The sequence below is a fragment of the Excalfactoria chinensis genome, chromosome 7 (genome assembly GCF_039878825.1).
Source record: "Excalfactoria chinensis isolate bCotChi1 chromosome 7, bCotChi1.hap2, whole genome shotgun sequence".
Classification (NCBI taxonomy): domain Eukaryota; kingdom Metazoa; phylum Chordata; class Aves; order Galliformes; family Phasianidae; genus Excalfactoria; species Excalfactoria chinensis.
In genome coordinates this window covers 12,521,846-12,544,964 of record NC_092831.1, presented here as the reverse complement: position 1 = coordinate 12,544,964, position 23,119 = coordinate 12,521,846, and the positions used below count along the sequence as shown (strand labels likewise).

Below are 23,119 nucleotides of genomic sequence, written 5' to 3'. Positions count from 1 at the left end.
AGAAAATGCTGGCCTGGCATACCAAATGCATTGCAGCTCAACTGGACCAGAGACCAGATTTTATATCAGCCCCACAAACTCACAACAAAATTTTAGTTTCTGCAGATCTTACTCCAACAACACAGCTCTTCAGTTCCTTCTGTAAAACGCCATGCAAACCTTTGACAATGGCAACTCCACACATCAAGATTCTGGTTTTCGATCTGGAGAGCTGGGAGGTTATCTAGTGTGCATCTGGGATTGCCAACAGCCTAGTTGCCAGAGAGATGCAACTCATTTATCTTGAAATGCAAGGTTAACTGTCACATTAGTGAACTCTTGTTCTCTCAGCAGCCCAGAGCTGATTCCACAGTCTTTGTTATTCCCCTAGTTACAGCTGTCACAAGACCTTCAATCAATCACAAAAGAACTTCTTCCTTTACTGCAAAAGCTGACTGACTGCAGGATGATGGTAAAAAGAAAAGTCACCCTTAAGTCAGTCTACAAACATTTTGCAGATCTATCTTATCCTGTAACTCTACTCCTTGATACTCTTCATAATTTCTGCTTCATCCTCACAAAACATTCCTTTGCTGCCACAAGCTCATACTTAGGAAAAATGTAAACTCAAGGAAATCTCTACTAGCCATAAAGATCTTAAAGTATTCATTCACACAGCCTTATCACTCTTTGAATGCCAACAGTTTCAGACTAAAAAGTGAAGCTATTAAGAACGAATTATAACATTTTTATATTTAAAACCACTGCTAGGGAAAAAAAAGATTATTCTATAAATTTATGGGTGATGATAAACAACCAGTAGGTCCTTCATGCTCAAAAGCAATATTCTGACATTTGTACACAGGCTTAGGTTTTTTTGGACTCTTAGGAGCTTGCTTGTATTTTTGTTTTCATGACACTTCTGTGCCTTCTTTACCTTGAGATAAATTGTTATAGATTAAAAAAGCAGTTTCAAAAATACAACCTTTTACCTACAAATTAATTAATCAACAGAGAACCCACTTCAATCTCCTTCTGGTTATTGCTCACGTAGGTCTGGAAGTAACAAAAATCAATGTGGCATCGTGCAGAGAAGCAGCTTTGCTGAAAAGTACTTAGTGATTCTAGGTACAGGTTTACCTTGAGGGATCTGTAACACAAAGACTTTCCTTCCAAACAATTTAAAGTTATGGTGCTCAGCAACCTGATTCAAGGCTACCCATTCCTGATCCTCTATGCGCAAACACAATTTTTGACAGCAAATCTGAATTCTGCCTTCTTTCAAACAGAAGGCATCATTATAATTAACTCCTTTTGAAACTGACATCATTCATCCCAGCAAACACTTATTATAGTGCTTTATTTACGTAGAAAGAATATGTGCAAGTACTCTGATTTTTTCTGTCTGAAAACAGGTGATATGATCACTGATAATAACATCAGCATAATCTACAATGCCCATCACTCCACAAGACTGGTATGAAGTAGTAATTACTGATATGGTTAATTTTCATTATATATGCAGAGATAACTTTATATTGCTAGTTAGTAAAGTCTTTAGTGAAAAAAGGCATGCTGGTTTTTGAACTGGCACGATAACAATGAGATCACAGTTCTTTTTATGAGGTTCAAATAGCAGTCTTGAATATATAATTTATTGCTGCTAAACTGAATTCCTGAAATTCCTGTTCTTTGTACAGGATATTTTCAGATAATTATGTCAAATATGCTACTTCCTAAAGACTAATTAAGATGTACTGCTGCAGTACACACTAGGGCATTATTTTTGCTCTGGATTGAGGCAATATTAATTCTATGGCAAAAGAACACTATCATTTCTTATATACTATTTCATTTATACACATTATAAGTAATCTTCTGTGCCACAGCAAGGAATCTATACAAATAAATACCAATTAAAACTATGATACCTTTTGAGCTTCTTCACTAGTCACAGTACTTCCCTCTGCTTCATCTTTAGTGATCAAAGATATTCTGTCTAAAAAAAAATATATGTATATATAAATATCATAAGAAGGCTTCCCAAAAAACACACCGAATTCCAGCCTTGGCATGTGTCATCACCATCACCAGAAATAAAAAGAATGCTCAAGGGAAAATGCGACTTGCATAAATGAGTCAAATATGATTTAAAAATAAATTAATGAGAATATTCATAAGCTTGTGGAAGTATCCATTTAGGAAACTGTTAATATTATGACAATCAAAAACTAATGAGACACTGAAATCACAGATGAAATGCTGGAAGTCTATCAGAAATTACACTTATAGTCATTCACAGCATGCTCTTCAGTCCTTAATAGCCTTAGTTAACATTAACTCTTACCATACAAATACTGATGCTGTGGTTCTACAGTATGATCACTAGCATTGATTCTGCTTTTACAGGATGACTATTATCTTTTTGCATCTGCACCACCATTCTATGCAGCAACACTACTCCTCCCCTCTCCTGGCCCCAAAAGAAATTAAAATTACATTTCCTGCCTAGCTCATCACTTGGCTACACGAAAGCTTGTGCCTATATAAAGAATTTGTGGGTGTGAGAGGAAAGAACTGCAGGCTCAGGAAGGTTTCAGCAGCAGCACAATTTTAATTGTACCTTAATGTGTCCCAAGAATCACCAACACACTGACTCACATTCCTTGTCTTCTGGTGATTGCCCATGACAAGGCCCAATGGTACATTTGGTAGAATAGAGGGCATAGGTCATGTCAAGAGAAGCAGGGAAAATAGGACTTTATGTTTGGTATTAGCAAGCTGTCTCAGCTACCGCATAGGGTCAACCTATTCAGACTGTGCATTGAGCATCACGATTTTATCATCTTCTCAGAAGATAATAAATTGTGTATTAAAATAACATCTTTGTTTGCATATATTTTTTTTTCCCCTCAGAAACAGTCCAGTTTGTTGAAAATTATGGTTTAAATCAATTAAAAATATTACAACTCCATTCTTGCATGGCTTTGGAAGATCCAAGTTTCCTACTTCCAAAGACTTCTTTTCGTTGTTGTTAGGGGTTTTTTTTGTTGTTGTTTTGTATTAAATATTCTGAGAAGCCCCCCTACTACTATATAACAGTCCTTGAGAGTTGCCTTGTGTTGCTGCTTTGGACTACTGAGCCCATTCCCATCCTGTATTTTTAAACATTTGGGTAAAGCAGTCATTACACACTTTGAAGTCCTCCATTATGAAAGGCACATATCATTGCATTCTATAGCATGTACCCTTAAAATAGACATTTGGGTTCTTAACAGATTTCCCTAGTTCTGGTTCCAATTAAAAACAAGAGTATGATGTAAAATGTGTTTTTTTATAGTCCACTATGTTTCAGATTTGTGAAAATGTTCCTCTATTTATTGTCCGTGTAAATCTGAAGGTCTTCTGGAATTGCACTCCCTTCATCTACCAGTTTAATCACAGGTAGATGTCATTATACTGCATATTCCGTACTTCAGGTTACTTAAATCCAAAATGATCAGAGACATATTTCAATGCTATCCATGCCTTTCCTGAAGCTTAATTTGGAAATATCCTTGTAAGCTGCATGAGTGTTTTTTCATTTATTTTAAAATTCATCTGAAATTGTACCTTCTTATCCTTTCCATGTAACATTTAATTTGTCTCCTCTTACACAATTCACTTAGCGTTTCAACAAGACCTGGCAAGGCATTATTAAATATTACTGGTTAGAAACCATGAGGGCAAAAAAGAAAGTTAGACAGTGTAAAAGAAAAGGGCTTTTTTTGTTGCTTGGGGTTTTTTTTTGGTGGTGGTAGAGTGTTTTTTTCCATGTATTTTTTTTATTTTTTTAAATATTTTACATACGCCTCAGGAATGATCTGCATCAAAATGCTTTTCAGCGTCCCATTGCTAATGTAAGGTTTTATCTTACATAATGGATAAAAAGTCAAATGGAATCATACCTTGTACCACAATCTCCCAGAAATCAGTTAAGGCTTTATCTTCCACCTTTGATTTCAAGGCCTGCAGAAAATCATTAAAGCACTGCACCTTGGATAGCTGAAAGAAATAACAGCAATGATTACAGGGAAATATTAAAGTAGCTGCAAGCTTAATTCTTCATAAAGTCATCTAAAATGATGAACATGAAAGTCATTATATATTTTGACTGTACTAAAATCAAGAGTTCTAAGGAAAGGTGAACCATAAAAAAAATAAAATAAAATGGAGACTTCCTCACAACTATCTTAAAGAAGGAATGTGCACAATAGCTTATTTTTCTCTTATAAATACTTTGTCACGAGCTTTGTGTTTTTATGCTTACAAGAATCAAAACAACAGTAAGTAACACCACACAATTTTTGAGTTCAAAAGCAAGTTCTTATTCAGTTAAGAATAAAGAAACACAAAATGGAAACATTTTTTCCAACTGTATGAGATTCAAATCTATTAAATCTTCTCGTTTAAATCTATTAAATGCTTCTCGTAAAGCAACGAATAGCTGTTCTTAGTATAGTGAACAAGCCCATCAAGTCTTCAGTTTAGTTTTCAGTCTTCACATACTACAATTACCTTCACAGCCTCCCCTCTGAAAACTCTAATACAGTCGATCCCTTTCATGTAGTACTGTGAACTTCTGTTTTCCAGAAACTGGTCAATACGGTTTATCAGCTGCTGACTCACTGAAAGACAAGGAGAAATAAATAAGCAAACCAAAGAATCCATATTTTCTAGGAAAAAAATCCTTTAGATCTCTCTCCCTGTTCCACCTTGACAAGCATCAAGAGTTAATCATACCCACATTGGCTTAAATCACTCAATTTGATAACTAAGTATGTAAGTTACCATCAGTTACTTCGGCCTATTTGAAAGAGCTCGGTATGCTAGGAAGACACTCAAGTGTGGCCCAGGCAAAGTCTGAAACTGGAAGCCATGGAAAAAAAAAAGGACTGAAATAACTTTTTTTGATTGAAAATATAGCTAGAATGTTTAGGACTTAAAGTTGAGGTATTCTACAACTCTACAATGAATAGCCTACAAACACCCTTTGAAATATAAGCTTATTCCAATGAAAGAGTTAAATTCACAGTGAGGGTGTAATAACATCAAAGTAATATCTGCAGGGTGATTGTAGTTCAGAGACCACCTTGTTACTGACATCACAGTGGATACTGTCTCTGCAGCAGTAGCTTGATGATTTTGCAAGAGGTCAGTGCTGCTTGTGATCATGGAGATAAATACTATGAACTGGATTTGCCTAACGGAAAAACAGTGGAGACAAACAATGAGACTTGCTGACAAGAAGGAGAAACATCAACTTTATCGTTGATACTAAATGGCTCACAAAAGGTAGGTGGCTATAAAGAGCTGCAAAGTACAACTGAGAACATCAAGATGTGCTCTGAAAACCCAAATAAATTATCTTGGATTTTAGTCCTTTACTTTGTGTTTAATTACAGGTAAGAAACCATTCAATTTTGCTTTCTGTCAGACACCCCAGCCTGGGAAAATATGCCCTTGGAGCTATTTCAGCTGTAGAAACATCACTGAAAATCATCTGCAACAATGATGGGAAATAATGGAAAAGACAAGCATAAACACACAGACAGAAGATGACATCATACAAACACTGCTTCCATTCTGCTTACAATTAGCATAAGTACTAGCTGTTATAACTACATTCTGTGACATGCTTAACTGAACTAATCTAAACGGAGTGAAACAGGAAGTGCTTGATTCTCCCACCAACTTTTGACTCTTCCAATGAGTTTCAACAAAAGGAGGCCAAGAGTGGTCCTGTGCAACAGCAGGACCAAGGAGGTACAATAGTGCCACTGCTCCAGAGGTGATCAGCTCACTCTTCATTTATATTACTGGAAGCTGACAAACTAAACTGAGGACTTTCTACTTACACTCCTCAAGTTAAGTCAGTCCATTTGTTCCATGGTTAACGATTTTCTCATTAAATGTTCTAATTTCTTAGGAATTGAATTAATAAAAGCAAGTCCTGCTGGTATTTTCAATGGTGGTGGTGATGGTTTGTTTCTATTGTGTTTTGTTTTGTTTTTTTTTAAACACTGCCTTTTCATTGATGTGTTAAATTAAGACCCCAGGCAGTACAAGGGTGCAATAAAAGTCTTCAATGTCAGACTGGCTCTAGCAAACTGCTTGGAATTATCACATACTGTATTTCTTACACTTTTTTATTTAAGAAAAACCTTTTCCACTTGATTACCCTAGCAGGCATCAGAAGAACATTTTTTCTTGCTAATGACTGCAAATTCACTCTTCCTGAAATTTGTTTCCAAATCTGAAACAAATAAAGTCTCACACTGTTTTAACAGGCAAGAAAATATTATAATTACGCAGAAAACAAGTCACATGCTACAATACATGAAGTCAAGATTCTTTTCTTGTCTTGAAATAGCTTGGCTAAAATTGGATCTGTCCATTGGGTCTCCATTAAATGACAGATAAACGATTAATGAATCTAAAATAGATAAAATGCTTTTGGTCCCCTGATGTAATTCGCTAGTCTAATCAGAACAGAGACAATACCAGAGACAGCAAAAAAGGATTTTAACTGGAAGTATAATCCACAGAAAGTGGACTTTGTACACTTTGTAGGTCTGAGTATTTTTTTCTTTCTTTTCTATCCATCATCTGCCTTGTCATGCATGTGAATATTTGGTTCTGTGTGCTGCAAAAAGTAGAGCTGTCCAGGTTTGCAAAAACACATGTTCTGCAAGAAGACACACCTCATTTGTGCATAGTAGCCCCAGTCAAATCTGAAGTTCTGAAGAGCAGGTCCTAGTGATGTGAACTGATAGCCTATTCAGAACACTACCATGTAATAGTCACCATCTTTCTCTTACAGCCCTCTACACCTCCCTCCCACATCTAAGGAAACTAACTAATGAATTTCCATATTAGGCCTATGCTGAGAATTCCAACACCCCCTAATCAACATCTCATTCTACAGATCACCCCAAGAACTGCTGATCTTCTGTTTCCTCCTTCTGCTGCATCCGATTGGCTATGCAACAAATAGAGCAATTATAGACTGGAGAACTACAAGTAAAAATGTTTCAATAAAAGATCCTATCCCCACTGGCATCGAGGTACATTTCCTACTCTAAAATGCATTCATCAGTGCTGCCACTTCTTGTGAAATGTGTCATGAACAATTATATTCACTTGTTATCTCTGAATAGTTGCAGTACAAAACTGTAGTTATATTTTCCTGTTTGTTCAGTTCAGTCCTAAGTCTTGATTACTATGCCAAACAGATGACAGTTTAATAATAGTTGAGATTGTCTCATGGTCCGAGTTCAATTCCTTGCAGTTATTTTTTTTCCCTAAAAAAAAAATATATATTAAAAATACAGCTCCTTCTACAAACAAATGAATCCTATTATTAGCAATCTTCTGACTTATCCAGTGGCAGTGATAATAAGTTGTATTAATGGACGGTGCTTACAGCAAGAGTCGCAGACAAATCACTTCAACTACCTGGCAATGGATTTTAAACTGTTGTTCTGCAAGGATGATCTCTTCATAACTGACAAGAAGGAGCAGATCATAAACTCTGCTGTACTTTTAAGGACTTTCTTTATCAAGTCAAGAAATAAGAATTTTATCAAGAATTACTAAACTACTCTGGTGTGCTGTGAGGTGCTGCTCAGTTCTGAAATGCTCTCTCCAAATGGCCATTGATAGTGGGTATAGCTCAGAATGATTTAAGACTAGATGTTGAAGGTATTCCGGTACAAATACCATTCAAATCAGGATCATGGTGAACCAGGTGGTGTAGTGCTCTAAGCACTTCAGTATCAAAAAGCTCCAAATATAGAGAGCCTCCAAGTTCTCTGGGCCACTCTCTTCCTATGTTTGACTACCATCACTGTGATTTTTTTTTTTCCCATAATATCTAATTCAAAATTCTGTTTGTTGTGTCTGACCCAACTGCTATGCTCTTCAGAAGAGTCTGTCTTTAGCCTTTCTGTGAAGTAGACACAGAAAACTTCAAAGTGATTTTTTTTTTTATATTCAAGTATTTGGTTTGTAAATATTATTCTAATGATTGAATCATCTTCACCAAACCTGTCATTGCATTTGGCCTATGAAGTAAGAGTAGCAATACTCTCCAATGCACACAAAGATAGTAAGGTAAAAACATAGATGCATATCTTTGCTGCTTGCCTGTAAAAAGTGAAAATAAATACTGGTTTAAAATATTATATATGTATCTCTCTAGATAACTACACATTTCCAGAGAAAATCTAGCAATAAAATGCCCATTTTGTTACAATCAGTACGTTTTCATTGCATATCTGTCATACACAATTCTTTTATGTACATGAAGCATCCAGTGCAAAACAGTCTTGTTACATATTTTACTTATGTGATCCACATGCTGTGGAAAAATTGAGTCACCTCAAGCAAGACAGAAAATTGACTGAAATCTACACATGTAATTATTGACTCGCTTAACCTTATTCTTCCAGAAACGCCTAGGAATAAAGATATTGACAGATATAAGTATAAAAACTGGATGTTCAATGTAGTTTGTCTTTGAACATTTTTTCTAATGCCCACAAACTGTAGAGCTATCACTGCAGGCTTATCTCTGCACAGACGATCAGTACAAATTATAAAAGGCCGATTTCAGCTACAGGACTTCAGACACCATATTGTCAGACAAGAATCCTGCAGGATGTGATGAAATCTGGAATACAGCTTCCATAGAAAACATAGAAATAGTACACACACTCACACACAAAATACATATACATATGCACACACACTTTTTTTTTCTTTTTTACCACCTCCCATTAAGCTTTCCTATCTTATACAGAATAGTATGCAAGTTCTACCCTAAATTGGACATTATCTCTCTAGATACACAGGCATGAATGGAAATCCATAAACAACTGCACATGATGTAATGGTGGTTATGTGGCTACTCCTCTGGCATAAGAGGATGGCAAACAGCCACTGTATTTGAGTCCTCTCTGCAGCCACAGCACTGAAAAAGCTCATTGTGTAGCCTTGGGAATAAAGATTAGATTCTACTTAGGGTAACTAATCTATTTTATTTGCATTCATTGGCAAAAATGTCAGAAGCTGTTATGAGAAGGCTGCTCTTTGTGATGACTGTGCACTTGTAACCCGCACAAAACGAGACCTGCATAAACTGACATCTGTGCTGCATCAAATGCAAACAAGAAAGTAAATGTGTCTAGAGAAGAAACATAATATCAGTTATAAGAACAATGAATAGTAATTTGCAAGTGTGCACCCTCACACACAACTGATCACGTGAACTGTAAGTACATCCCTACTGTAATAAACTGCACGGATGTCAATTAAAAATGAAGTCTATTTCAGGATTTGAGCTGCCAGTCTCAGAAAACCTATCCCTAACATCCTTGCCAATCTGAAACTCTTAGATATATTTTTAGAAGAACTTATTTACCATATTAGCAGGTCAGTTCTTCCTAGTAGTAAATACATTATCTCTCTTGCTCCAGTCTGCTATGGAACTAGGTATGCAGACAGACCCTGCAGGTGCTCAAGGCCCTGGGAAACCTGATCAGGTAGGTGGCAATCCTGCCCATGGCAGAGGGTTGGAACTGGTTGATTTTTGAGGTCCCTTCCCACCCAAGCCATCCTATGATTTTGTGATTCTAAGCTGCACACAAGGCTTCTATGAACAGCAAAAATCCTAGTCACCAAATGCCAATAAGGCCATTGCTAGGATGCCTTAATACTCATCTTTGTTGATTAATATACCATCGGGACTTGCTACAGTTCATTATTATTATTTACTTTATCCCTCTTGCCATACTTTAGTTTAAATAACTTTTTTATTTTGCTAAGAGACTTGTGGACTGAAAAGGATGAGTGTTAGTAACTCACAGCTTAATTATAAACTGTCACTCTTTAACAGCTCTTCCTATTGCTACAACAGTAACCCACCTCCAAGCAAACCGCTGAAGGAGGAAGGAATTGCTGCCTTTTTTCAATGAGAATGTAGGCTCTGTTCAGTTTGTAATTCAGCTCTGGATCTTTTTATATCAGAAAGGAGAAAGAGGGGATACAACCCAGTAGTTCTCTTGTCTGCATTCTGACACATAAAATGTTATTAATTTTTTTCAATAAACTTCTAGAACACTACAGATTATCCTTCCCTGCAAAGACATTTTACATGTTCTAGCAAGGCAAAAAAAAAGTTCCCTCATTAAATATGATATAAAGCTATTTTTAAGAAAAACTTTTACAATTACTGAATAGTTTTAATACAGAATCTACTGCTTAGACAATGAGAATGCAATACAGCAAATCATTATAAACGTGCCTGCAATATTTTACGTACTGAACTATCTTCAAGGCTCTAAAGCAGAAAAACAACTAAGCAAAGGGGAAAAATATGCAGAGCGTGTTTTGATTTAGAGTGGCTTCTCTCATTCCTTTACATGGGTAACTGCACTATACTGTCTAGCTACACCTTATAATTACAGAGCAGATCATACATAAAAGCAGATTGTTCACAGTTTCAGAAGCCATCCCCAACTGCATGTACTGCAGTTATCTCCACAACAGCTAACAAGTGGATGTATTTAAGCACTTTTCACTTAAATGATCTTCAAGGGTAAACACTATACTTATTTCTGCTTTCCTACATGATAAAACCAATTACCATGACAAAGTAGTCAATCGTTTCACAGTTTCAGCATTCTAGTATATTGTACAATGTTTTTTACTGCATCTTAATAAACCTGAGACGTGGGAACACAATTCTCAATATTTTTTCAATAAACAGAACTTGTTTTGTATCTAATACAAAATCCACATAAGTAACTGGCTAGCTGTCCAATAGTTCTAGAAAATCTGAAGAGAAATAGCCGTGTAGGCTTTAACAGATGATCAGAAATCAATACACTACCTAACACACGCCTAAAATCATGCCCAGAATCTTAAGCCTAGCTGAAATAGCCAGCATTTCTCTTGAAAAACACTTGAAAAATATTCCTTTGGGGGGGGGAGGAAATAAAAAAACCCCACACTACATTAGCGGCTACCAGGTAGGTGAAGCTTATCTTGCCAAAACCTTCAAATCACTGTTGAAGAGGATGAAGGGCCCCATTCATCTTGTGAAATCTTTTTAAGATGCCTTAGCATTACATACACAATAACTACTTAGCATTTTCAGACTTAGAGCATACCAGACCAATCAGACAGTGACTGACCTGTGCTTTGTATTTTCTTCCTCACCTCTCCATCAAAACCTTGACTTTTTTATTTTGTGCTGAGTGATAAATTCAGCACACACGCACAGCCTGCTTACACCTTTTGAGGTGCTTGCTGGTTACTGCAATTCAGCTTTACAAATTTTACCCATGCTTTCTTTTGCTCATAACAAACAGTAAGAAATTATCTTCGCTTATAAATATTCAGATTTCAGGCATTTAATTCTTATTTCTTCATAAGACAAAGTAAGTATGCAACAGAAGACAGGTTTCTCATACAGTTCCCATCCAATAAGGCTCTACTTTAAGCTAGAAAGATCGTATACAGCTGGACAAGAAGCTGATAAACAGCTTGAAGAAAGTAGCCAGCGCTGACAAGAGATCTTCTGATAGAAAACAGAAGCTGTATGTTACTCAGATACCTCAGTGTCATTGTCTGGTGCCATCTTACACAAACCAGGGTGTCTGAGACAAGTCACACCCATCCTTGCTTTATGACAACGGAAACTAGGCAGTATGCTACTACAGAGCAGCATCTCACAACACCAGAAACTTGTGTTTGGGAAAATAGATCACTTTTACTGAGTCCTGAAGATGCTGGTAAATATAACTAAGATGGATAAAGGTCACTTACCATCTCTGAAGTCAGAATTTTTCTGCCTCACCAGAATTCGGAAGTCTTCTGCTGGGTTAACACTGCCAACCTACAAAAGGTACAAAAATGACAGAACTGTCTGCCAGTATCCATTCCTCTTAGGAGGCAACAGAAATCTTTATATTTCTATATTTTTAAATATGGAAACAGAACTGGTACACTTCTTCACACTCAGACGCTGAAAACTTGAATTTTACAGTGTGTTGATGTACAGTAGTCCTAGCAAAGGTTAGTCATGGCATGTGCAAGATGAATTCACGCTTACTACACGGCATTCTTATAAGCCAACTATATTCTCTGGGGTCTAAAGGTCAGAAGCATGGTAGTTCAAGCTATCTGCTAGTTCAGCTTTGAGACCTTCTGCAGCACAGACCTCTCACAAATCTTGACAGACACTTGATGAGAAATGCGAGCTCCCAGGCATGAGGGTACAGAATCATTGACTTGCAAAGCCAATAGGAAGCTCAAAATTAAAAGTTCATACTCAGTATATCTACTCCTTCTGGAGCAGTCTGACATCTTAAAGGTGAAGTTCTACATTTGCATATAAGCACAGAAACTTTACAAAGAAAATAAAACCAGATCATATATCAAAGTTTGCTGAAAAGTGGATGCAATAACCTTAGAATGAAAATTCACAGTATTTCCTGTTTCCTTTCAGAAACCAAAACTCTTCTATTGTTATTGAAATGTTTATGTTCTGCTGTTAACATAACTCTTAGAAAGATCTTTCAGTAAACTTAGCTGGTCTCCTAGAGTTTCTTTTAAATCAGACAGTGCCATTTTTCTGCTAATAGCAGAAACTGATTATTAGGAGTACAGAATACTGGGCACAGTTCCACACCTTCCTTAAAACTCGATCATTCCTTACAATAAAGAACTTAAAAGGGCAGCACATCTGAAAACAAGTGCAGTTAACTTCATTCATATTAAATCACTTATCCCGTGAGATAAAAATAATCTGAAAAATTTATGATACAGGCTTTATCTACCAATTTACACAACACTTGAAATTAAGGTAGAAACCTAGCTTAACATTAAGATGAATATAAATGTATTTTATATAATTATATTTATATATTTTATATATATATTAATGTATTATAAATGTAGCAGAGTCAAACGTACAAGTAGAAAAAATTCAGTCCTATCTATTTCAGCTAGAATTCCACGCTTCATCAGGAATTCTGTTTACTGTCTACAATACACTTGCAAAAACGGATGTTCCCTTTCGATAATAAGAGTTTTAAAACTTTACTTACAGAGGTGACATTGCCTTCAGCAAGTTTCATGATGCTAAAGCCGTCTTCCTCATCTTCAGTTTTTCTTCTCTTAGCATTGGGTCCCTCTTCACTGCAGAAAATGAAGAGGACAAAAATGAACAAACACTAAATCAATTCCTGCCTGCTGAGCAGGGAGTCAGTAAGTTAGCAAAAATTATACTGAAGACTGGATAAAAACTTCATTATACAACTGTCCCCAACTTAACAGTAAAGAGCACTTCATTTTTCATCATCTTCTACTGTTTCACAGTAGAAACAGAAACCATTCATGATATCCACACACCTCTTTTATACTTTTCAGAATACAGGCTTTCTCCAGTTATTTCAAACCTGTACACTGAGTTAACTTTGCTATTTACTGCATACTGTAAATCAATAAATCACACATTACATGATATGTGGTATTCTAACCAGCTGCCTTTTAAATTTTCTTTGCAAATTCATGCTTAACACTTAAGCAGGAAACCCATTTACTCTTTAAAAATCACTTGAAAGCTCCTGTTTTGGAACTGATAGCTACTACATATCTTGTTACACTTTTGAGTCCAATAACCCACATTCAGAGAATCATTGAATGGTTTGGGTTGGAAGGGACCTTTAAGATCATCTAATTCCAAACCTTCTGCTATAGGCAGGGACACCTTCCTCTAGACAAGGCTGCTCACAGCCCCATCCAGTCTGGCCTTGAGTGCTTCCAGGGAGGGTCATCCACAGCCTCTCTGGGCAGCGTGTTCCAGCATCTCACCGCACACTCACAGTAAAAAATTTCTTCCTAATATGTAGAGTAAATCTACCCTCTTCCAGTTTAAAATCTTCTCCCCTTGTCCTGTCACTACTTCTTATAAAAGTTCCTTCACTTTCCATCAGCACACAAAGGGCTTTACATAACTGCACCTGGAGCAGTTAAAACATGCTAGACAAACCCCAACTAAGTAAGGATTATCCCAGGACAACCTTAAGCTACACCTAAATACGCTTTCAAAATATTAGGGTATTTTTAAAGCATTATTTGTGGTTTCAGGCCATTAACTTTCTACCTTTGCCCTCACAGATAGCATACCAAGGTTCATCCAAACCAGTAACTTAAATGCCAAACTCACAGGATTTTAGATCATGTCTTGGCAACAGAATGAATCCAGATAATCACAAAAGAGAAATCAGACACTGTGTCTTGTGCTGTTTAATGTGACTGGCTACTGATATAGAAGAATCAATTTCAGTGTAAGATAGGCTGAAGGCTACTCAGTGATCTGAACTGCAGTATTTGCCTTCAAGGAATCCCAAAACTAAACAAAGGTATTCTGAAAAATTCTAGTATGTCAATGAGGAAAATATACTGAAAATTTGGGACAAAAAATAGAGGTCAGCGACTGGGCCCCATTTTGCATTCTTTAAGGTTACATCTGATTTTAAAATGTGAACTGCCTGCTGCCAAAAGTATAAGAAAGTTATAAGAAAGGCTGCCTTCCTTCCTTTCTGTAGCACAGTCCTCCCTGTTTTGCAATCAATGTCCATCCCACTTTATTTCTGTGGCCTTCTCTGTTCTTTTACTTAATTTTGTCACTACCGAAATGAAAATCCATCTCCTCAGCAACTCCTGTCATCCATCATAACCTTACTTATCACTCCAGGTGAAGTGATGACTTTGGATAAGCCTCAGCACAAGGACAGCAGGACAGCCTGCTTTGTTCCCAGCTCTGCTCTTTCTGGCTGACCTTGAACAAGTTGCTTTATTGTATTGGACAGCCAATATCCCCTCCATAAAATAGAGAAACTGCTCCTTATCTAACACCAGTGAGTTCAGAACTTCCACATGAACACAAGTACTTGTGTGCATTGAGATGGTTTGACCTCAAAAACTGCTTTGTGATCCCTTGCAATGTCTTGAAATACTTCTTCCCCTGCAATATTTTTCACTGATTCAAAATGCTTTGGGGTTGGATATAGGAGAACATAAATAATAATATGTATGTGTTTAAGTCCTGATCTACAGCCATCATTAAGCAGAACAGTACAGCCGAAACTCATGAATCCAACCCATTTTATACGAACCAAGGATCTGACATTTAAAACCTGCTATTGATAACGCACCGATTCGCAGTGTTTTCTTTAAATGTGAGACATGCAACAACTCTGAGAATAGTTAATAAAATAGAAGATCAACTCAAAATATCTGGTTCCATGCTCAGATAGACACCTCTCACATAATGCAAAACTGGGCAAGAGAACAGCCCCTCCAAAGTCTAACTAAGAAGAAAAATACATTTTACATAGAATTTAGGAAGTGAAAGTGAAACACACTGATGCTGTCTGATAAAATTTCTATTAAGATACCATGGCTAAATTTATGGTGCTGTAGTCCCACTCACACCTTAAAAATTAAGTATATTAGTTTGGTCAGTATCATGATAGGTGACACCAAATGCAAGAGACTGATCAGCACAGATCTTTTTTAGAAAAGAAAGTAACTGTCAAGAGAACTTCTACCCAACTTTTTAGAAACTCTTCAGTGCAAATTGTCTAGATCTGATAGCTTTAAGAAGCTCAATGTTACTGGTGCTTAGCATTTCCTTACCCATGTTGTAGTGAAATTTTTTCTCATTAAGTGTTTAATTTAACTCAGCTTTTCCCAAACACAGATACAGTTACACAGTTTAGTCTCTCTCCTTCTGCTTACCTTATAGATCCTGCTCTTTTTCCTAAATCATTTTAAATGCCCACAACAATTTATAACTCAATTCTTTTTATAGTTGCTTTCATCTCCCCTCTAAATCAAATCATTTCTTAACCAAAACAGCTTCCCTTCCTGCTTGACAAATTGAAGCCTTTGGGGCAGTCCATTTTTCAGCAGCTGCCAGTAACACATCACAGCTTTTTGTGACACGTTCCAGAAAGAGTCCAGGATATTTTGAGACATCCCCATTTACTGCACAGCAGATAATAATTAAGCTTTATTTCTTTTGATTTGGTATCCAAAATGAAGGGTGTAGAACAGTTAAATTGTGTGCTGGTAGGAATACTTATCCTTGAAGGTAGTTAAAAGTAGGAAACTGAACTCTCTGATTCTCCTATTCAAACTATTTTATAAATGTCCGTAGGACAAACTTCTTGATCACTATGCCGTCAAGCACTGTAAAGGACTTCTCCAAAAGTTTGTGCAGTCTCCATCATCAGATTTTCAAAACAGGATTGGAAGGAGTCTCGAGTTACTTGTTTAGATCTCATAGAAGGCCCTGCCTTGAGCAACACGTAGAACCAGAGACCTCCTGAGATCCCTTTCAACCTGATAGACTCTGTGATTTTGTGACAAGTATAGATACACAGACTGAATCCCAGTATGTCTTGTTCAACAGCAGTAAGACCATGAGTACTCTCTGAACACCCCAGACATGCTGTGTTACCACAATGTTCACCATGCACCATGATTTTTTCAGTTTATAATTTCTTATGCAAAAATGTCTGAGCCTGCTACATTCAGCAAGAATAATTTAAAGTGCAAAAAAGTTTGTAAGAAAGTCTTTCAACTCACTCATCTTTAAAGATATCTTGAGCAGTCTTCTCTTCCTTTTTCTTGCCAGCATCCTTTAGAGGGAAAAGTGCCTTTACTTTTTCAAGTGAAGCTTTGCACCTTTCTTTTACCACACAGGGCATCTCCAGCATTTCCAAAAGGTGTTGTTCAATTGGTGGCAATGGCTCATTGGGGTGAAAAGCCTTATGCTGCAAACACTGCAAGAAACAATTTAAGGAAAGAAACCTTTCAGGTTATGTACTTTTAATGTAATACATTTGTATAGCATATACCTAACATCAAATGATACATACACATTATTTTCCATATTAAAGAAAATACCTTCACACTGATAAGAAATATTCCAGTTCACAATTGGACTGAAAAATCATGTGATAGGATGGAAATAATAAAACTAAATGAGAACACTGATGATGTAATATGTTCTATTAAGAATATTAGGAAAACCCCATGAAAAAGTCACATGTGAGAAACAGTCCTGCTTGCTTGGCAGCAAGACATACAATTCAGTCTTGCATTCAACTTGTTGTCACAGTTTCTTGTCGCTTGAAGGAAATATTTCTTCTTGGTCAAAAAAAACCCAAACACTGAACTTCATGCGAATAATGAGTAACTTTAACTTGTTTAAGAGCAAGTAGCAAGAGAGAACTTGAAAACGCACAGGTGAGGCACTGAACACAAGTATGTTTTCCTAACAGCTTTGAAAAGAGTGATGGAATAAAGAGGCCTTACAGAGGAACATAAAAGTTGAAACAGATGGCAGAAGCACCAGGGAGGGCTCTTAGGTACCCCTGTGTCTAGTTATACAAAATTAACACACACACAGAGATACCAATACATGCAAACGCATGCATAGAAATACACGGGAGAATCTTTTTCCCAAGTATGCTGCACTGGGTGAATTAGATGCAAGTGTAGAGGTAAGTACCCAGTAAACTGGAACAACAGGAGAGATTTGCTCCCTCACTGACTGTCAGACATGACCTCACATTAAAAACAAAACAAACTTCCATTTATGCCAAAAAGCTGCCATCAAAGAACATCCAGACCATATGCTGCACATCAATACCGGTGTGCTTTCATGCTGCCATTGAGATTCCAATCCACATTAGAGCATATTTTCAAAAAGAGGCAGTGGTACAAGGCTACTGATTTGGAAACACTTGCAATGATTTAAAGCATAATTTCTTTGAAAGAGAGTAAAAATCTTGCTGGAAGCTGCAATAATGGCTCCTGTGAGACAACAACAACAAAAAATAAACGAGAAAACTCAGAGATGATTTGACAATATTAAAACCGTATTAGTATGAATGTTTTCTACAGGCTTTTGCATCTGAAATATCTACATATGTAGCTGCAAGAGCTGAGCAGCCTGTAGCCACAGCCATCACTTGTTCCAGCTTTTCAGAGTAGGATGTGACTTCAGAAACCTGAGATGGCAGATACCCTCAGAACCAAGGTGTAAAACCAAGATGAAGTTGAACCAATTGAACCTGAAGCTTTTTTCTATGAAGATCTGAATTCCAAGGCATAATTTTCTCATCCTTGCAGTTGCAAAGAAAATCTTCATGGTATGAAAGGAATTTAAATCAAAATGTAGACAGCTTGAAACAGTAAGCTCAGGAAGTGTGAATTGTTCTGCTTACCCATAAAACAAATTAAATCAGACACCCCAATGCAGTACTTGAAATATCAACCACATTAGTCATTTATTACCTCAGACTGGTCTGTTTTGGCATCACTGCTCAATGAAATAATGAATAGAGAAGTGACTCTGCTCAAGATTTAATTAGATAGATAACGGAGAACTAAAGACCTCTCAGTTTTCATTGCATTTCTCTTTGCTCAAAACCTTATGACTGAATTTTTGCCTACATCATCTTCTTCCCAATACAGTGCTGAGATTCCCAATCAAGTTTTAACTTGTCTGGTCTAGGTACCTCTGAGTACTTGTGATGCTGTTGTGGACTTTTCAGCACAGATGTAATTCCCCTTTTTTCCGAGACATCATACATATTAGGAATAAAATTTATATCAGTGACAATAAGGAAATCTATACTTAAATATAAGAGCTTTTATTGTTGGACTCTTCACCATGCAGATCATCCTAATGTGAATTAGAGTGACAGAAAAACAAGATTTAAGAAAATGCTTTTTAAGATGTTATATAATTTATGGCCTCACCTGATACAACCTTTGAAAATGAGGGTTTGGGATTTTGCTGGGCTTAAACAGGTCCCCAAAAGTTTCTCCATCATCATCTTCATAAACCAAATTCATAGAATCAATCAAGGAGTCAATCGCAGACAACTGATCCGCTAAGACAATAGTTAAGTACAAGCAAGGATTAAATGCACTTGCAGATGGATGCATTTCTTGAAACAATTTACAAATGAAGATTCACTTCAGAATGTGAAACTCTGATCAAGTCGTTAAATGCCACAGAACACTGCACATACAAGAAATGCCCAAAATGAATATGGGTGGCAGACAGTAATAAAAACTCTGCTTTGTTTAAGGACTGCAATGTAAAGTCATAAAGCTTATAGGGTTTTGCTTGGTTGGCTTTTGTGTTCTTTCTTTCCTTTGGAAGACCTCATTACTACTGCCTTTCTGCTTCCATTTTTCTTTTTCAAGTTGTTTTTATTTGCAACAGAAGGTTTATAGGACACTTAGAAAACTAGGAGAAAATTCACTTGAAGAACTAGACTAAGTAATAAAAATTGTAAAAGTTAGGCTTGCAAATTAACTCAGTTCACAATATTCAACTATTGCTCTGGTAAAACAGGTTTGAGATCTGTTCTCAAAACTGCTGGTTACAGGCAAGTAAATAGAAAACATTTCAGAAAGAGCCCAGTCATGCTATAAAACCCTGATGTACAGATGCCCATTCAATGGATCAAACTACAAATTGAAGTGGAAGTGGATTTCAAACTGCATCCATTTATGCTTATTGCTGTGAAAATTCACAGAACACTGAGTCAAGCTTTGCATGGCTGCATACTGTATAGTTCTTCAAAGATGCTCTCCCTTATATCCGGACACAAGTAAGTAAATGCTTCAAAAAAATAAAGATAAAAAAAATACCAGAACATAGAAAAAACAGTCCAGATAGCAACTGAAGGCCCAGCTTGCTTAGAGCGACTCCTCCATTCTAATCCTAACCAATCACACACTGCAGATCCCACACAATTTGGCCATTTAGTCTCCCAAACAAGCTCAAAGATGAAGGGTCACAGAGAACTCTCAAATGTCTGCCACAGAAATCCTGTGAGACCAATGATCATAAAATCTGAACCAGAATTCATTCAACAAGACAGCTTTGAAAGACAGTCCACAAACCCCTTTGGTCTGCTCAGCCTGCAACTGAACTGCTGTAATTTAGACACTTGTTTCACACTTCAAGGTGGCAACACTAGAACTTATCTTAAAAGGGCTGTTGTAGTGGCTTTTTTTTCCCCCCTACGTCAAAGAAATGACAAAGCATTCAATTTCATCAGAAAGCCAAGTATTCCAGCTATTTTAAAGTATCTTAATAGACGAGCATTATATTATAGTATTTGTCCAGTTGCCCAAGAAAGGATTACCTTACCAGTAGGAGTGCATTTCTTATTGTTTTTCAAGGATGAAAACATGTACTGTCTTACATCTTCCATGTATGGTAGTTGCACATAGAAGAGACACTGAGACAGAAAACAGAAGAAAAATCCAAAAAGAAAAAACTGAGCATGAAGTTAAAAATATATATACATGAAGTATCCCAAAGTGATTCATTAGGGCAATAAAAACACAGATCTCTTAATTTTACTTATATGTGTAAAAATCAGTAAAATGCAGATTTTAAGCAGTAAAAACACAGCATTATTTCAGAATACAATGATGGCTGCACTTCTTAACTTACTATAGGCTGAATAAAGACCTCTGAGGTCATCCAGCACCTTTTTCTTGCACAAAGTTTCATCCAGCCAAGTTTTCAATACCTCATACGCTGAAGTTTTGGGAGCTTTTATCACAGCTCACTGTATTTAAAAGTAAGAAGTTTTTTTTGTTGTTTTTTTTCTTTTTTTTTTTCCCCTGACATTCTCATGCTAATTTTCCCTTTATTCAAATACCTCCTCCAGTGTATACTACCCTAAATAACTCCTTTCCATCCTTTATGTTTATAGCCTTCATAAGCCTGAAGACTTATGTCCGCCCCCACCTTAGTCATTGCTTAGCCATGCTACATATATTTAGCTCTTTCAGTCGTCTCTCAAGAAAGATCAGTGGAAACATACATAGCAAAAATTCTAACTAATTACGTCTTTTTGGGTCTTTCAAAACTTAAAAAAAAATATTTCAGATATGGTGTGTTTACTTTTCTTTTAATTAAAAAAAGACTAGAAATTTTATCTTTTTTCATCATCTTTAAGTATTTAAGTATTTTATGTAATTGTCTTCCTGACTCTCAACTTTAAGAGGCAACTTGAAGAGCTGTTAGCTCCTCCCCTCAGTTCCAGTTGACTTAGAATCCTAATGACACCAAAGTAACTGGACATGCCTGACATGCCAAGTACATACCTAAACTCTGCATTACTAAGTATTACTAACCTGGAAATAAACGTGCAGTTAGTGTCGGAGAAGGAATCTAGTACAACTTTGAATAGCAAACAGCAAGAAAACAGTGGTAACTTGTCTAAATATCTGATTACACCTCTTCTAGATATCAACAGACTGAGATTTCAAAAACAATAAAATTATTACTATTAAAACACAGATCAATTTTATTCAAATCTCTAATGCAGAAAATGCTATTAGAAATATATTTTCTTTTTAATGTTTTCCTAAGACATTTACTTAAAACTATTTGTTACCTCCTTGTCCTAAGATTTGGTGTTATATCATAAAAACACTAGTGGTTTGTCTGGTATTATACAACACTGCAAATCCACATGGTTCAATTATAATCATTTTTTAACTGGTATTAAAGCATCTCTAAAGAATCTCTCTAAAAAAAGGAAAAGGTGAAAAGTTACCTCATATGAATCCTTAATGCATGGAAAAGCTACGCCAATTTGTGGGTTACATCTTCTATCATAGGCATAACGCACTATAGCTACTACATTCAACTCATCCAGTGCTTGAACAAGGGCAGAAAAAGCAACTGCTGCATTCTGGAAAAAAAAACCAAACACGAAACCATACAAGTTCTTATTAGCCTTCTGAGAGATACCTTCCACACTGAATTCAACAGCACTTTCAACTACAACTTCATGTTCACAAAACTCTTTTTTCCAAAAACATGAAAATTTTGAAAAAGAAGAAACAAAGATCAAACTTTATCATGAGTGGGTCCACTCAATGCTGAGCATCAGCTTTAGATTCAGCATGTACCACCATTCACACTATGCATGAAGAGCTCCAAGAAACATTATGAGACAAATGGAGAACAAGTCAGACCCTGAATCAAATACATCGAAGTACTACAGTGATGCTTTTACTTCTGACCTTTAAAATAATTTGGAGGTCTGCTCTAAACTGTAGGATGGTCTGTGTGAAAATGAACTTGGTCACCAGCTCCAAGTTCCCCGTGCCTCTGCACAAACAATATTTACAGGTTTCTCATTATTCATAAGACATGGTATTTGAGGTCCAAACTACTTTTCATTTTAATGGACAATGGCACAAGACAGCAAGTTGCATTAAGAATGCTTCTGTTTTACCAATGCAGAAGGAACAATTTCAAGCACCACTGCTTTCTTTTGTATTCCATGGCAAACCAGCCAAGAAGGCGAATGACATCCTGGCTTGTATTACAAACAGTGTAGCCAGCAAGAGCAGGGAGGTAATCATTCCCCTGTACTCAGCTCTGGTAAGGCAGCATCTTCAGTACAGAGTTCAGTAGTGGGGCACTGTAATGGGCTGCCCAAGGGGGTGGTTGATTCACCATCCCTGGAGGCATTCAAGAAACATGTAGACACAGTACTGAAGGGACATGGTTTAGTGGACAATATCAGTAGTAGGTGGATGGTTGGACTAGATGATCTTAAGATGGTTTTTCCAGCCTTAATGATTCTATGATTCTTTGAAATCACTTTCAGTATTAAACTGGAGTCCATCTCACCTCATCGCCTTTCGCTGCAAAGACCTTGAGAACCTGGTTGCCCATGTAACAGTGCCTCTGGATCTACAGATTGAAACAGTCAGAGGTTAGCTTGATGTACAACAAATGTTATTAATATACCCAGACTGAGTAAATTATTGAACAACCAAAACATTACTCAAGCAAGAAGCCAAAGAACCTGACCACTGTGCATAGAGGTTAAGGCTTTGTGTATGTTACATATTTCCATTTTTCACTCATTGTGGATATTCAGTCATATTCCACAAAATATTCCCATGTTCTTCCTGTCAATTAGCAGGAATAAGAGGCTATGGTACCTGTAGCTATTGTGAG

At 36.6% G+C, this 23,119-nt stretch overlaps 1 protein-coding gene across 2 annotated transcripts in view; it reads right to left on the bottom strand.

Annotated features, from left to right (window-relative positions):
• Window positions 1-23,119, bottom strand: part of XRCC5 (X-ray repair cross complementing 5) — a 41,721-nt gene that overhangs the window by 5,003 nt on the left and 13,599 nt on the right. For both annotated transcript variants that reach the window (XM_072341536.1, XM_072341537.1), the window contains exons 10-19: window positions 22,787-22,849; window positions 21,699-21,836; window positions 20,276-20,366; window positions 18,868-19,001; window positions 16,684-16,880; window positions 13,134-13,224; window positions 11,851-11,920; window positions 4,537-4,646; window positions 3,927-4,023; window positions 1,911-1,978 (exon numbers count right to left, since the gene is read on the bottom strand). In XM_072341536.1, coding sequence (XP_072197637.1) covers window positions 1,911-1,978; window positions 3,927-4,023; window positions 4,537-4,646; window positions 11,851-11,920; window positions 13,134-13,224; window positions 16,684-16,880; window positions 18,868-19,001; window positions 20,276-20,366; window positions 21,699-21,836; window positions 22,787-22,849 — 1,059 coding nt within the window. The remainder of the gene's footprint in view (window positions 1-1,910; window positions 1,979-3,926; window positions 4,024-4,536; window positions 4,647-11,850; window positions 11,921-13,133; window positions 13,225-16,683; window positions 16,881-18,867; window positions 19,002-20,275; window positions 20,367-21,698; window positions 21,837-22,786; window positions 22,850-23,119) is intronic.